At 45.2% G+C, this 15,875-nt stretch overlaps 1 protein-coding gene across 7 annotated transcripts; it reads left to right on the top strand.

Moving 5' to 3' along the window:
* The first annotated feature begins 4,140 nt into the window (after nucleotides 1–4,140).
* LOC114612306 (glutathione S-transferase Mu 2) lies at nucleotides 4,141–12,030 on the top strand. Of its 7 annotated transcripts, XM_028757256.1 has the most exons (10): nucleotides 4,141–4,281; nucleotides 5,088–5,187; nucleotides 7,801–7,835; nucleotides 8,385–8,460; nucleotides 8,795–8,859; nucleotides 9,155–9,236; nucleotides 9,335–9,435; nucleotides 10,283–10,378; nucleotides 10,461–10,571; nucleotides 11,576–12,030. In XM_028757256.1, the coding sequence occupies exons 1-10, from the start codon at nucleotides 4,252–4,254 to the stop codon at nucleotides 11,663–11,665; spliced, it is 786 nt and encodes a 261-aa protein (XP_028613089.1). In that variant the 5' UTR covers nucleotides 4,141–4,251; the 3' UTR covers nucleotides 11,666–12,030. The 7 variants fall into 7 exon arrangements, with proteins under 7 accessions (XP_028613089.1, XP_028613091.1, XP_028613092.1 ...); XM_028757258.1 differs by lacking the exon at nucleotides 5,088–5,187 and having other exon boundaries at nucleotides 4,167–4,281; nucleotides 7,524–7,835; XM_028757259.1 differs by lacking the exon at nucleotides 5,088–5,187 and having other exon boundaries at nucleotides 4,168–4,281; nucleotides 7,681–7,835.
* Nucleotides 12,031–15,875: the final 3,845 nt, after the last annotated feature.

Genomic DNA, 15,875 nt, shown 5'->3' with positions numbered 1-15,875 from the left:
CTCTCTATCATGATCTGGGACTGTCCCAGTGTCTCCTGACTAGTCAGGTCTGGACTGAATACATCCATGGCTCTCTGGCTTTTCCTCTTGCAGTAGACAGGTCTTGGGTGACAAATTACAGGCCAATCACATGACAAATACCATATACATACCCACATAATATCCAAATAAATTGTTTCTATAATATAGAGACAATATCTTCTGTTGATTCTGTCTCTTGGAAAACTCTCACCACTACACATAGCAAGAACTGATCAATGAGTAAGTTTGTTCAGACATTCAATGCATAATTCTACAGGAAGTGCATTAATTTAAGGCTTTTTCCTCTACCCGGAGTAGCTGGAAGAATTGCCTTAAAATACAGCTCTAGGGAGATGTGCAGGGAAGAAATCTTTTAGAGGTAAGCTATCTTTCTTTGTCCTAAAAATCTCAGTGTGTTATGGGTCTCAAGGAGCAAACAACCTGTCTGCTTGCACATTTTATCTAGCTTATGGTCGTGAGGAAATTTGAAAGCATGTATGAGCAGTTGCCTGGGACTGCTGCTATGGTTACCTCTGTCACTGATGCCTTGGCCCCATGACGATCACCAGGCACTTATGCAGTCACTTTTGGCCTTCCTGAGACAGAGTCCTATTGAGGCCACTGGCAATGACTTGTGGAAATCATGAAGCACTTCTTTAAAAAGCTTAGTAGATCCTGCATGGCCCTATCCTGCAGCTCTGGAGGAATTACTATGTGTGAGTGGGTCTAGTCCTGAGTTCTGTATCTCCCAGCGAATGAATGATCTATGAAGCAGGACTTTAGGTTTTGAATTTGAGAGTTTTCTTAAGTACATGGCAAAGTAGATAGATAGATAGATAGACAGACAACAAATAGGAAAGCATTATCAAATTAGGTGCTCAATATATCCAGGAGTAAATGGCTGGGGAACTAAGTAGGATTGGATTGAGGTTTCACTCCATGGCTTAGCTTTCCACAAATGAATTTCTGGTTTCTCTCTCTCTCTCTCTCTCTCTCTCTCTCTCTCTCTCTCTCTCTCTCTTTCTGAGACAAGAGTTTCTCTGTGTAGCCCTGGCTGTCCGGGAACTTGCTTTGTAGACCAGGCCGGCCTCGAACTCACAAGATCCTCTTGCTTCTGCCTTTTGAGTGCTTGGGTTAAAAGCGTGCACCTCTACCCAGCCACTGTAGGCACGTTTATAACATGGGTTTGACAACAGGAACATCTGTTCACTTTTTCATTGTTCTCAAGATGGACGATTTTTACTCTCAGGATCTCTGAGACCCACTGTCACAGAGCTGGGAAGGGGCCATATTATCCCCAGACAAAGGGCCTGGGAGAAAACTTTGAGACAAGGTTGCTTGGGTTTGAAATGGGTGTGGGGAGGGGAGGCAGTATGCAGCCCTTATCTAGATCCAGGTACCCAGAGAGCTCAAGCAACGTGCAACACGTTATCAACACAATGTGCATTAAATTCAGCCTGTAAAATTGCCATTTGTTATAGGATATTTTTATGTATTGAAATGTAATAAAAAAAAGGTTAATTGTAAGGATTCTGTCATATGTGGGGTTTTTGTTTGGTTGGTTTTGGTTTTTGAGTATTTTTTAAAAATCTGGTTAATTTTGTCTATCTTAGACCCAGCTGTAAGATGATTTATTTCCTTTTAATGTTAACATTTTAACATATTTAATTTACACATTTGATTTTATCAACATTTTTCTCATTAGGATTTGGGGACTCAGTTTGGGAGAGTATCAGGTGATGGCTGTTCTTGGATACGTTAAATCCAAGTAGGAACATTGGTAAAAGGGTTGGGATTGACCCCCTTCTGGGTTTCTTACAAGCAAAAGGTGCTGCATGGCCTTACTTCAGATGATCCGGTGGCCTTTGGTGGAAGGATGTGGTTATGGTGGTGAAGTTCTGTTTGAAGTTTTAGGGCCTGGACTCTGGAAGACATCAGTTGTAAATGAACAAGGACTCGAGACACACACAAAATTAAATCAGTAAGAAAAGGGCCTCAGAGCCCATCGATAAGAACGACTGGAAAGTCTTGCAGACATATTGGCTGTGTAGAGTATGATATCCCAGGAATGATTTGTTGAAGTTTTTAAGAGACACATCTGGTTTGTCATTCAGAAGCCAGGCTGTTGTCAACACAGGCTTTACCTGACAGGCACAGGTGAGAATGGACACAGCATTGCCAAACATTTTTCATGAGAACGCTGCTGATAATAGTAAGAACTCTGTTACAGTTCCCAGATTTACCTAACTAGTTCACCTTTGGGGGCTCCTTTTGAAGAGCAAGTGTAAGTCTTCAGTTGGTTTACTGTTTCTCTCTTGCTTTTCCTTTGGGTGATTTTGGGAAAATAAGGTTTAATCTTGGACAAGCAAACCCAGTTAGTAGTCTTTTCTTTTGTCATTTAAAAAATTTTATTGTAAACAGATACTTTTCTCATAAAATATATCCTGATTACAGTTTCCTCTCTTTCCTCTCCCTCTGCCCCTCCTAGTTCTTTCCCCCTTCCCCTCCCCTCTGGAGCCATCCTCTTTCTAGCTCTCATTTGAAAAGAACAGGCTTCCAAGATGTAACAACCAAAAGTGACAAACTAAAATCTAAGATGAAGCAAAAACCATAACATTGAGGCTGGACAAGGCAACCCAACGGAAAGAAAAGAGCACAAGAATCAGAGACCACTCGTTCTTATACTCAGGAGTCCCGTAAAAATACTAAACTGAAAGCTATAACATGTATGCGGAGGGCACAGTGCACCCCCATGCAGGCCCTGTGAGATGTTGAAATTTCACATCTTATACACTACTGTAAACAGGCAGCTTTTGTGGAAATTTACCAGCCTGAGTAGTCATAGACCTTGTAAATAGCCTTGGTGGATAATACCACCTTAGAAAAGGACAAGTGAATCATAGACAGAGTCATAATGACCCGTCCCCTGAACCTTCACTCAGCCAATACCCTGTTCTGAAAGATATCTGAACTCCTCCGAACACCCACGTTCCGGTGTCATCCCCTTCCCCACGTCCTGCCTTTTTGTGTTTATAACCTCTGTGTGAATAAGTAAAAATTACGATTTGATTTTTTAAAAAGAAAGTAAAAAAAAGTAGTAATAGTAAAAAAAGAAAATGCAAAATAAATAAATAAATAAATAAATAAATACTTCACATCTGTGTTTATCAGGGATAATGGCCTGTAGCTTTAGCTTTCTTTGTGTGCTGACTTGGTACTAAAGTTATACTGACATTGTAGGAGTTTAAAACTGCTCCTTTTATTCTATTTTATTTGGATTATTTAAGGGGTATTGGTTATAATTCTTCTTTGGAGGTCTGGAAGAATTCTTCTTTGAGTTCATCAGGAGGCCTTGGGCCTTTAAAAATTATTGTTATTATTAATTTACATTAGAAGGCTGTTTATCACTGTTTTTCTCTTTATTGAATGAAAATGAGAATATGGACAGCCCCATTGTTATGGTATCAGACTAGACCTGTGAGCTTGGCCTTGTGGGTATTTGATTCTGCCAGGAATGAATGGTGAGGCCCAGGTAGCTGGCATGGAAAGGCAGTGAGGACTGGCTCCTGACCTCTGACCTTCCATTCTCCACAGTCATAACATGCTGTAGCCCAAGGAGGTCAAGGAACCACATTCTGTGGCATGCATGCCAGAATTGCAGCTCCCAGCAGGAAGCAGACAACAGCTGCATCTACATCAACAGAATCACCACAAAGTAGACAAGCTGATCCAGATCGTCGCAGATGTGTCCCAGGAACCTATGATGCTGTGAACCAAAGACCACCCATGTCAGAAGTGTGGCCACAAGGATAGTCACATATGGAGAGCCGCATAGTGATGCGCCCTTAAGATGTCACCGGTCTCCGCCTTCCTCCTCCTGTTGGCGAGTGCTCTTAGGAGTAAATAAGTCCTTGCCACCTGCTGGCGAGGACTCTTAGGAGTAAAGTCCTTATTTGGCTGTGGCTGGTGATCTGGCTTGTCTCCGTGTGTGTGTGTGTGTGTGTGTGTGTGTGTGTGTGTGTGTGTACCTATCTGCTGTTGCCACGTGGCAGATGGGGGTAGGCTAGTCCTAGAGTACTTAAGCCTGGGAGACACTTCCCCCGGGGTCAGAAGTCAGCAGATTGTTCAAGGGTCCTGAATAAACTGCTTGGAGAAGAGCTCGTGCGTTGCATCTTCCTTGCTGGTCGAGGGTGGACTCGACAGTCACACATTGCCTGAGCTTAGGACGCCATGTGCCTGTATTATGTATGGGTCACTGGGGTGAGTGACCTTTCCTTCCTCCACATATAATAAATGCCAGTTTCTAGTTTAAAAAAGAAAGAAAAAGAAAGGAAGGAAGGAAGGAAAAAAGGAAGAAAGAAAGAGAAAATGAGAACATAATCACTCTTAGGTATGGTTGATGAGAAGGATTTTATTGTAGATGCAAAGGGAGAGAATAACCAGAGGCATCTGGAAGGTTCCAGACTGAACTGGGCCATGAGAGAAGTGGGGAGGAAGAACAAGAGAGGGAGGGAAAAGAGGAGAGAAGACAAGGATCCCAAGAGAGGAGCCACAGGCCAAGAGGCTGTTAGGGTCCAATAATCTCTGAAGGAAGACCCCAGACTCGAATAGTATGCAAAGGCAAGGAACATTTACTCTGCAGAAATTACCAGAGTGCAGGGTTAACCATTTATCAAAATGGTGACAACTCTAGGGGCTTGAAGGCCCCTTTTTTATGCGGGGTAGGGGAAATTTCCAGAAGGGTTAGGTAACCTCTATTATGATTGGTAGAGGCCAGCCAATGACATTAGCACAGCTTTGATTGGCTATTACATTAGTTTCACTATATTTGGTGAGACCTTGAAGAGTTGCAGTGACCAGCCCTGTTCTGGCCTTGTTATCTCCTCTGGCTGGGTGTCCAGGAGATTGTCTCAGCTCTGGAGCCATCCTCTCTTGTTCAGGGTCATCATTGACTGAAGACCTATTGTCAGTGGCTCCCTCTGAGGAGTCCGTCATGCTGCCCAGGGAGTTGAAAAGTTTTATTCCCAAGGTTTTTAATTTTTTTTTTTTTTTTTTTTTTTTTTTAGTGGCCCTCTCAAGGCCAAGAGAGAAACCAGGAGCCAAGAGAGCAGTGGGCAAACCAAGAGAATTCGTGCCCAAAGCGGCTGAGTCCTGTGGGAATCAGAAGTGGGGAGGGGAGCCCGGTCCCTGGGCTGGAGAGGTTTAGGTTAGGGGCCGGGTGAAAAGTGCTGAGAGGAGTCACAGGTGCTGAGTGAGACTTGTCTTGTATGTCTTTGAGACTTACTTGTTACAGCCCTGTTTAAGGTGTTGATCTCTTCTTGGTTTAACTTTGATGCTTTGGATCAATCTAGAGATTTGTTCATTTCTTTTAGGTTTTCTAACTTAATGAAGTATAGGTTTGTAAAATATAATGTTCTGAAATTCTTTGTTGTCTGTTGCAATGTCTCCTGTTTATCTCTGTCAATTTGGGGTTCCCCTTCCTTTTTGTTTACTGGACTAAGAGTCTATCAGTCTCATCTATGTATTCAAAGACCCAGCAGCTCTTAGATTGGGCGACTCTTTGTATCGCTTTCTTTGTTTCTGTTTTGTTGTTTTCTGCTCTGGTTTTTATTATTTATCCCCATTTACTGGGTTTAGGATTGGATTTGTTCTGTTTTTCCAAGCCTGTGTTGATTTTTTAGTATAGATTCTCAGAGCTATAAATTTCCATTTCAGAACTGCTTTTAACGTCTCAGAACGTGTATCCTTTCAACTTTTATAGGAATTTCCCCTCATTTATACTTTCTAAGGGTCTTGTGAACTTTTAAATTATTAACTTTTCTTAAATAATCATTTTTACTTTTTAATGTGTGTGTGTGTGTGTGTGTGTGTGTGTGCATGCGTGGACGATCTGTTTCTGTGTGTGCCTCCATGAGTATGTGCATATAAATGAAGGTATATACAAAGGTCAGAATGGGCTTCTGGTCCCTTAGAGCTGAAATTACAGGTTGAGTGATAGGATATGAACTTTGGTCCTCTGTAAGAGTAGCAAGTCTTCTTAACATTGAGTCATCTTTCCAGCCACCCTTTAAAAAATGATTTATAAATTCGTTTTTGACATACAGAAAAACATTTAAAAAATCACACATTATTGGGTGGTACCATATGAATTATTTTTGGATACACATGAATATTCCGTTGAAATTAAGTTAAACATCTATTCCTTAAACTCTTATCACTATTCTGTGATGGAAACATGGGAAGGAAGTCCTTTCTTCCAGTTGTTTGGTTAGAAATACTTTGCTGTCATGCTGTGTAGTTACCTGCTGTGCATCGGCCCATCAGAACCTCCTCCTAAGTGCAACATCGGACCTGTTGAGCAACCGCTCTCTCTTTCTTCTCTCTTGTGTACCTTAGCTTTGAATACTCAGCATGTCCACTGAACTACCAACACCTCCTCCCCATCTTCTCCTTCCCCTCCTCTGTCTTTGAGAAAGATCTTGCTATGTAGCCCAGGCTGACCTCAAAGTCCTAATGACTGTCCTGACTCCAGCCCGCATTGTTCAGATTACAGTGTCATTACATTTCACTAAGATTTTGGGTTCTTTACATATTTGTATAGTAGTCCTCTGTCAAAGGAATAGTGGGTAAAGATTTCCTCCAGTTCAGCGGGGGGAGCCTCTTTATTGTGTAGGAGCCTTTTGATTTGATGCACACTTGCTAGTCAAATCTTGTAATTATTTTCTGAACTATTAAACAGTTATTCTGAAAGGAAAAAAATCTAGCTATCATCTTGGAACTCTTTCCATGTGTGTCCTTCGAGTGACTTCTAAATTTCAAGTCTTACATTAAGGCCACTGGTTTATTTGTATCCTTCCCTGTCCCCCCGGGGTTAAGAGACAGGAATCTCACTTCTATTATTATTATTATTATTTTATGAATACATTGTAGCTGTCTTCAGACACACCAGAATAGGGCGCTGGATCCCATTACAGATGGTTGTGAGCCACCATATGGTTGCTGGGAATTGAACTCAGGACCTCTGGAAGAGCAGTCAGTGCCCTTAACCTCTGAGCCATCTCTCTAGCCCCTCACTTCTAGTTTCTCTGTGTGTGGATATCTAGCTTTATTTTTTTCTTTTTCCCCTTTTTATAGAGTGACTAGTATTCCAAGGTGCACGTGGACCACATTTTTATTATACATTTGTCAGAGAATGGTTCTTAGATGGCATCCATTTCTTGGCTATGGTAAAGTGTGTTCTCCTGTCATTCTAATTTCACTTCCTGTGGATATATATCCAGCATTGCTGGATCGCATGGTACCTCTAGTTTTGACTTTTCAGGGAACACCAGGTTGTTTTCCCTAACAGAGTTGTGACAGTTTACACTCTTACCAGCAGTGTTCAATGGTCTCTCCTGCCCACACTCTTGCCAGCTCCCGATACCTTTGTTCTATGTGAGAATGGGAGTTCTTTCTGGGGAAGGTGTATCTCACTCTCTGTGGTTTGCTTTACATCTTCCCAGTGCCTAGTGATCCTGAATATCTTTAATGCATCCACTGGTTGTACCTGTATGTGGCCCTGACTTGCCCAGTTTAGCAGAATCCTGCATGCCATCTGCTGTCTTTGAAAGGCTATAGACCACAGGGACATTTGAGGTATCTTGTTTTGACCTGGCTCAGCCACCAGGAGTCACCCAGAGCCAAAACAGGGAGTTGATAATGAAGAAAGAACAATGCCAGGAAGATAATGAACAGAGTCAAGAATGTCTCTAGCTGCACATCTGTTCTCCATTGAAACAGCACACCAGAGCAAGAACAGGAAGCTGCTGACACAGGTACTAGCCCATTCTTGTCTTATATTTCAGACTGCTTAGACTGGTTCCTGAGGCTAGATATATTTTGCCCTGCCCCTGGATCCTTGGCTCCTTCCTTCAACCGGAATGTTTGAAATTTGAGACACTAAAGGCCAATGGTCCAATAGAAAGCCATAACCAGGCCCCGCCTCTTCCATGCCTAAGACCTTATCAGGAAGCTCAGACTAGCAAAGCCCAGGTTGGCCTGCTCTGGACACCACCACTATGCCTATGATACTGGGTTACTGGGACATCCGTGGGGTGAGTGAGAGTGCTTCTGCTGGGTGGGACAGGTGTGGGGTGGGGAGTAGCTAGAGGCTTATTTCCAGGAGATAGATTGAGTAGAGAAGTTGTCGGAAAGCTTTGTCTATCAGGGGACATGCAAACACAGGGGAGCTTGTGTTTATGTGTGGCCTGTGTGTGAGCTAGTGGGGAGACTTGTTAAGTGTAAGGCATAGGCTCACCAAGAGTCGGCAAAATCAGACTGTGGGGGTTTTCCAATCTGTGACTTGTCACATGTCATCTTTCCAGCTGGCTCACTCCATCCGCCTGCTCCTGGAGTACACAGACACAAGCTATGAGGACAAGAAATACTCCATGGGGGACGGTGATTACACCCTGCTTCTCAGATCCCTGCTCCCCTGCTCACTGATGCCCAGCAACACTTCTCTGACCCCCGTTGCTCAGCTCTACAGAGCTCCTGGAGTTGGATTTAGAAACTGTCCCCTCTAGAGACTTTCTTAAATTTGGAGGGCTGGGTACCCTTTTATAGTGATTGGCTTACTCAGACCTTTTGAAAAATCTCAGTGATATACAGTCCAGGGCCCTAAGAAGCATTTTCCGCCCTGGGATGTATGAACGTCTGGCTCCTTGGAGGGATATTTAGAGAAGGAAGTTGGGACACTAGGTGATTCCTTTTCACATCCTTTTGTCCACCACAGCTCCCGACTATGACAGAAACCAGTGGCTGAGTGAGAAGTTCAAGCTGGGCCTGGACTTTCCCAATGTAGGTGTGGGGAAGGTGGGGTTTGGGGAAGGCCTGGTGTCCTCACCTCATCTCCTGGCCTGGCTGAAGGAGCTTAAGATCAATGTTTCTGCTCACCTGCTCCATCCCTACTGGCTGCACTGTGTTTCTGTGATGGGCTGTGTCCCAGCTCTCCCATTCAGTGCACACGGTGCTCATGGAGGGATTCCCATGGTAGGCACACTGAGTGCCAGGCCCCATGTCTGTCCTCACCCAGGGAAGGGAAGGGATGCTGAGACCCCATAACCCATCTGACTGTCCCTGCTTGTCCATCCAGCTGCCCTACTTAATTGATGGCTCACACAAGGTCACCCAGAGCAATGCCATCCTGCGCTACCTTGGCCGCAAGCACAACCTATGTGAGTGGGGCTGACTGCAGGGAGGGGGACAGAAGCCATTCCTCTTGGTTTGGCTGGAACAGGATGCTGAGGGTGAGTCTGTGCTGTGTGTGCTGCAGGTGGAGAGACAGAGGAGGAGAACATTCGTGTGGACATTTTGGAGAACCAGGTTATGGACACCCGCATGCAGTTGGCCATGGTCTGCTACAGCCCTGACTTTGTGAGTTCCACCAACTCTGAGTTGGAGCTGGCCCTGTACTCTTGCCCTTGCATCTGCTCTAGTCCAGTTTGCCACCAGAGCCTCTCAGTGCTCCTCATGGTACAGTGTTTGAAATTGCTGACAGAGTAACTCAAAGCTCAGTTTGCCAAATGAAAACTTCCAGTCATCATCCTAAGATCCAGTCCAGACTTTCTACAGCGGTATTTCAGTCTCTAATAGGACAGACAGAGCTCGATCCCTCCAGTTCTAATGGCTGGTTCTGTCCTGAGCCATGTCTTTCTGTTGCCCTGGAGGCTTGCCATGTCTGTAGCATTCACACTCACATTATGAGAAGAAGACATTGGGGGTAGGGAACATTTTCCTCCCAAATGGCTTCCCAGAGCTGTGTCCTTAACATCCACAGAGATAAGCAGATGTTCCTAATAGACAACTCAGTCAACCAAAGGCCTTTGATCCTCCCCTTGTTTCCTTTTGTCCTCTCAAATTCACCTCATCTCTTTGGAACCTGTACTGAAGTCCTCACCGCACCAGTAGGTAGAACACTGCCTGTTTCCTGGACAATTTCAGTTGTTTGCTTCTGCCTCATGTGAGGTCAGAGTTCAGAGCCAGGTGCTCACAGCTGTCTCATGCACAGTGGTCTTGACAATGGTGGTAGAGACCAGGGGACAGAGCTATATCCTGTTGGGCTGTTTCCTAAGAGCAGTCTAATCATGGTGGTGCTCTAACTAAATGCTTGGACATCAACCCAGACTAAATCTCATGAAGACTTCTCCTCTGTTTTCTGGGGCCTGCACAGCCCTGTGAGGCAAGCCTCTGCCAAGGTGGTGACAGTTGTTTTCTGCTTCAGGAGAAAAAGAAGCCCGAGTACTTAGAGAGTCTCCCTGAGAAGATGAAGCTCTATTCTGAGTTTCTGGGGAAGCAGCCCTGGTTTGCAGGGAACAAGGTAAAGGGAGAGGGTGGGAAGGAGGGATTACCATTCTTCTCAGGTGTCAAATTCCAGAGGACTCACTCTTGGCTTCCTGCAGATCACCTATGCGGATTTTCTCGTTTATGACATTCTTGATCAGCACCGTATATTTGAACCCAAGTGCTTGGACGCCTTCCCAAACCTGAAGGATTTCATAGTTCGTTTTGAGGTGATGTCCTGATCCTGCTTCCTCTTGGATTACTTACTTCCCTTCCCCCTTTCCAGAATGCCTTTCTACTCCTTGGAATGGAAGTGAAAATGATTAGCTTTTGTTGAGCATGGAACTGTGTTCAGTTCTTTCATCTCTTGCATGAAATTCCCCATCAGTGTGGTGGGAGAGTGTGGGAGGCTGCAGTCCAAGGCCAGCCAAGCCTCGCCTCTTGGGTACAGGCTGCCCTGGAACTTTGAATTCATCACAGCTTATCTGAGCACTGTAGTGGAAAGATAGCACACAGCACAGTGCCATTCTGTAGAATGTTCTCTAGCGAGGCTGAGAAAAACAGGACAGACACACTAAGTATGCATTCAGCTACCAGTGTTCCAAGTTTAGATTTTTTTCTACATCAGGAGAATGACAAAGGCCGCTTCATTGTCTCCTTGCTGACTCATCTATCGCTATCCTAATGCAGTCAGGATTTACTGACATACTGGGTGAGAGCTTTACTCTCTTCCAAAGTACCCTGGCATGTTACTGGTCCCTTTGACCTGCCTGGTTCCTCCCTGATGTGGAAACACAGGCAAGAAGGAGCCTGCTGGTAAAAAAGGTGAGAGTTTGTGTAAACAGGTAGCAACAAGGCATTTCTTGCTAGGGGAGTGAACCGAGGGAGCCAGAATGGAAACTGCAGAGCCCCTCCCCATTTAGACAGGAATGCAGACTCTTGCTGTTTCTGCTGAGCCTGTGTGTCAGCCTTCCTCCTGGTGAATGTGGAGCACAGCACTGTTCTGCAGGATTCTGTGGAGTGCTCCCTCTTTCTCCACACCTGCACCACAACTGCAGATGGACACACAGCTGAACGCAGTGCCAGTTTTCCCGTCAACACAGGAAATTAAAGCATTCTCTTACCAGAGTTGGGCACCTGAGCAACCTGGGCTGAGTTGGGGTTCTTAGAATGAAACCTATGCTCCCACTGGAGCCCCAGATCCTCAATTCTTGCTTTCTTCTCCTCCCTGAAGGGCCTGAAGAAGATATCTGACTACATGAAGAGCAGCCGCTTCCTCTCCAAGCCAATCTTTGCAAAGATGGCTTTTTGGAACCCAAAGTAGGCCGACAACGCCCAGATCTGGGGGAATACTCATGAGTGCCCTGCTGGCTCTGGGCCTCGAGCACGGCTCTGGCTCCCATGACGTGCAGCTTTCTCCTTTCCACTCCCTATTCCTCCATTTCCTCTTCCCAGTCCTTCCCTCAGTCAAGCCTCTGGTTCCTCAGGCTCCCCATTTCTTCATCAGTCTCCTCCTATCCCGTGTCTCTGCCCTGCATCCAGCCCTTCCCTTACTGATGGCTGGCAAAATGTACCAGACCGCAGAATCTCCAGCGTGGCCTGAGAGATTAGATCTGCCCGTGTGCTGCCCTGCTCCTCAGAGTGAGCAGCTAAGCCCCATTTGATTCAAAATAAAGTGTGAGCCACATTTGTTCAGTGTCTTGTTTTGCTGGCTGTGACACTCAGGGCTGACTGTGTTGACTTGGTTGGGTGGTATCTGTTTTGTTGTTTGCAGGAGGAGCTAGAGGTGGGATTCTGGGATATTTAAAGTCCTTGATGTTTTTGCTTCAAGTCCCCTTCTTCTCAATCTGAGAATCCCATGGAAGAGATCTCCTGCATTTCTAATTGGTTCTGCGGAGTGCAGTAACACAGTTGTCCATGTGTAGCTTGTGTCATGCTTCAGAGTGATCCTGTGCTGAAGGAAGGGGCAAAGCATGCAGGCTCTGGGTGAGCAGGTTCTGTTCTCCTCATCAATGCCCTTCCTGGACAAAGCGTCCATATTGCTTCAGTGTTCTCAGCATGTCTCTTTGTACATCTGTCCACAACTCAAGCAACTCAAGCAGAAATTAATTTAGGGGATCTCCTCTCTCTTATCACTTTATGCATGTGAGTCTTTTGCTAGCATTTGTGTATGACCACCACATGAGTTACTAGTGCCTTCAGATGCCAGAAGAGGGCATCAAATTCCTGGAGCTAGAATTACAGATGGGCCTGTGGGTGGGAACAGAACTTCCCTAAGAGCAGTGTACTCTTAATCTCTAATTCATGCCTCCAGTCCTAGTTGATGGTGTTTTTGATCCAGGATCTCATGACTCTGACACTGGCTGGGTCCTCACTCACTATGGGCCTGGGATAGCCCTTGATCCCATAATCCTCCTTTTTTACCTCCTGACTATTGGCATTACACATGTGTACCACAACACCAGCTTCAGATTGTTCATCTTCAGAATTCATGGCAGGCAGGGCTTGGCAAATGCTGGATGACTGGAAAATTTAGAATGAGTGCATTATCTCCAGAGATGTTTTGGCCCCTCCATACAACCAGCAGTCTCTCAGCTAAGCAGGCTCATTAAGAAGCAGCAGCTGCCTGTGGAAGAGCATGATCAGGGATGGGCAGGCCTGGTGTGGAGGGCTCCAGTGCCACAGTGTACAGTCAAAGATGCTGTGGACATTTTGCATCAAGTTGTCCATGAAGGACTTGGACACATTGCAGAAGTACCTACTGAGCATGTTCCTATGCCAGGAGCTGCATCATAGTGTCTGACCTTTGTCAGGCAGTGCCTGCAACCTACCTGTACCAGGTAGCACATCAGGATGAGAGCCCTGATGGGTGTTGTCTTCATGCCCCCTGTTTGCTGCTGCCTACTGCAGTCAAGGAACAGGCAGGCTTGCTGAAATAAATGAGGAACTAAAAAGTCATAAGATAAAAATTCATAGAAGTGAAATGTTCGTGAAACTGGTAAGTTCACATTATTTCAGCCAATGTCTGTTAAATTTTAACTAAAAGACAAAGAAGATAAGCTGGAAAGGATGTAGTGAAGTCAGGAGTGGCGCTCTGATAATGTTGAGTAGAGAGGATAAAATTACCAAATGACACCGAAGTAGACATGGACCTAGAACAGAGGTTGGCTAACGTCCCCATGAGAGTCAGTACTGAGGCTTTGTAGGTCCTGGGTTATGATCTTCGTGCAAACCAAAAGGAGTCTGAATCATTCTTTATGTAAAGGGGAAGGCATTGCAAACCAAGAGAATATGGAATGGAAACAAGTTTTAGAATATTGTGGCAAAATTAGGAAATTGAAGCCACAGGTAACAGTACTGAAAGGCATGGTCTTTGAACTTAACCCAAAAGGCCAATGACTTGATGTGGCTGGAATCCATTAGAAGTCCAAACACTTTAGAATGTTTGTAGCATGGGGACTGGGCACAGGATCTGAAACGCTTGGATCCCCCGGAATCTGGCTGCAGCCACCTGCTGTTCTTACACAGCCTTAACGCTTCCCACTCCTAACGTGTTAATGGAGATGGATTCAGCTAAAATAGACCCTGATCTGCAAAACAGTTCACTTTCCTTATAGAAGTTCCATGGGAAGCATCCAGGAGGCTGAGTGGTCCTGTTCCATGGCATCCTTTGGGTATATAAGCTTTTTCTGACTGTGGCCTTGCCACCTCATAGGATGCTGTGTCATGAGCACTGAGAGTTGAAGAGAGACAGAGACAGAGACAGACAGAGACAGGCAGACAGACAGACAGAGAGACAGACAGACATGCAGAAGAGCCCAAGCTAAGAAAGCAAGTTCCCACTATGCAGCTGAAACAGGGAGCATTCATCATGTGCAGAAACTCAGTATGTGGTATAGTTAGGCACAAGCTCACCTAGATTAATGCCATCCTATGTTATGTCACCCACAAATATCATGTCTCTGTGTTTCTGTGTGAAAGTAGCCTATGATAAAAGTTGGGGAATGTCCATCCTCATGAACTTGCTTTGGTGAAGTACTATGTGCCACTCTGTGTGGTGTACATGAGCAGAAAAGAAGAATTCATTTGGACATTTTGAAGCCAACTATAGCCACCTGCAGCCAGGTGGCCAGAATCTGCTCTCCAGCCTTTCTGAATCATCCAGTGCCTTGAACTGGGCTGAACCAGGCTGGATCAGGGTCAGGACTCTTGGGTTCCTATGAACCCAGGCCCTGTTTCTTTCTTTCTCTCTCTCTTTCTTTCTTTCTTTCTTTCTTTCTTTCTTTCTTTCTTTCTTTCTTTCTTTCTTTCTCTCTCTCTTTCTTTCTTTCTTTCTCTCTCTCTTTCCCTCTCTCTCTCTCTCTCTCTTTCTTTCTTTTTTTTTTTTTTTTTCGAGACAGGGTTTCTCTGTGTAGCCCTGGCTGTCCTGGAACTCACTCTGTAGACCAGGCTGGCCTCGAACTCAGAAATCCGCCTGCCTCTGCCTCCCAAGTGCTGGGATTAAAGTCGTGTGCCACCACTGCCTGGCCTCCTTCTCTCCTTTCAGCCTCAGTTACTCCTCGGCTTTATAGAAATCTCAGATGCTTATTTCATTCTTCCATAATTTTATTGGATAGAGCTCTTAATCTAGGAGCAATTTCAGTGTCTTGCCTCTTCAGTCTGTCCATTGCGGGATGCAGTCAGTGTACACACAGGGACAGTGGTTGTTGATGCTGTTCTTGCTCTTGTTCTTTCTTCAGAGTTTAAAATTAAATTAAGTCTTTTTAAAAGACTTTTAAATGTATGTTTCAGTGTTCCTCTGGATGAGGACATGCACACACCCTTTCGGGTGCTCTCAGTGGTTGGATCCCCTGGGACAGGGGTTACAGGTGATTTTGAGGCATCTCATGTGGGTGCTGAGAACCAAACTCTGGTCCTCTGCAAGAGCATCAAGTATCTTTACTGCTAGGCCAGGTTTTCCAAAACGTTTTTGTAGTTGGGCTTCAGGATCATTATGAACTCCCCATGATCTTGTTGAAGGAGGTCAGAGAAAAGCACCAAGTCACATCATAGTAACAGCAGATTCTTCAGCTGAGACTTTAAAAGGCGGGGGAGGGGGGTTGTCTAGACAGATAAACTACAAGTTCTGAAAAGTAACAAGGGAGTTCTGGTGTTACAGATGTGCACTGCCATGGCAGCCTGACAGTACTGTATTCCTATCTGGTTCCCCATCACATCTGTAGACATCAGCTGCACCTGAAGTCCAGCCAATGCTGATTCGTTAACTTGAAACTTCTACCAAAACCCAAGCCTGGGGGTCAGGAAGGCAGCTGCTCACGCTGCCCGGCTGGAGCCTGCACAGCCCTGCCAGGACATCCTCTCTGCCAGGGGACTTGTGCATGAGGATGATGACAGCTGTTTTTGGCTTCAGGAGAAACAGAAGTGTGTGGAGGCCCTCTCTGAAAACTGAAGCTATTACAGATTCTGAGGGATGGCCATTGCTTCCCAGGCACAAGGTGTAAGGAAGGGAGCTGCTCTTGCTGCCATATCTTCCC

Source organism: Grammomys surdaster, unplaced genomic scaffold (assembly GCF_004785775.1).
Source record: "Grammomys surdaster isolate TR1022 unplaced genomic scaffold, NIH_TR_1.0 126158, whole genome shotgun sequence".
Lineage (NCBI taxonomy): Eukaryota > Metazoa > Chordata > Mammalia > Rodentia > Muridae > Grammomys > Grammomys surdaster.
The sequence above is the reverse complement of the archived record's forward strand: the minus strand, read 5'-3'. Positions and strand labels throughout refer to the sequence as shown.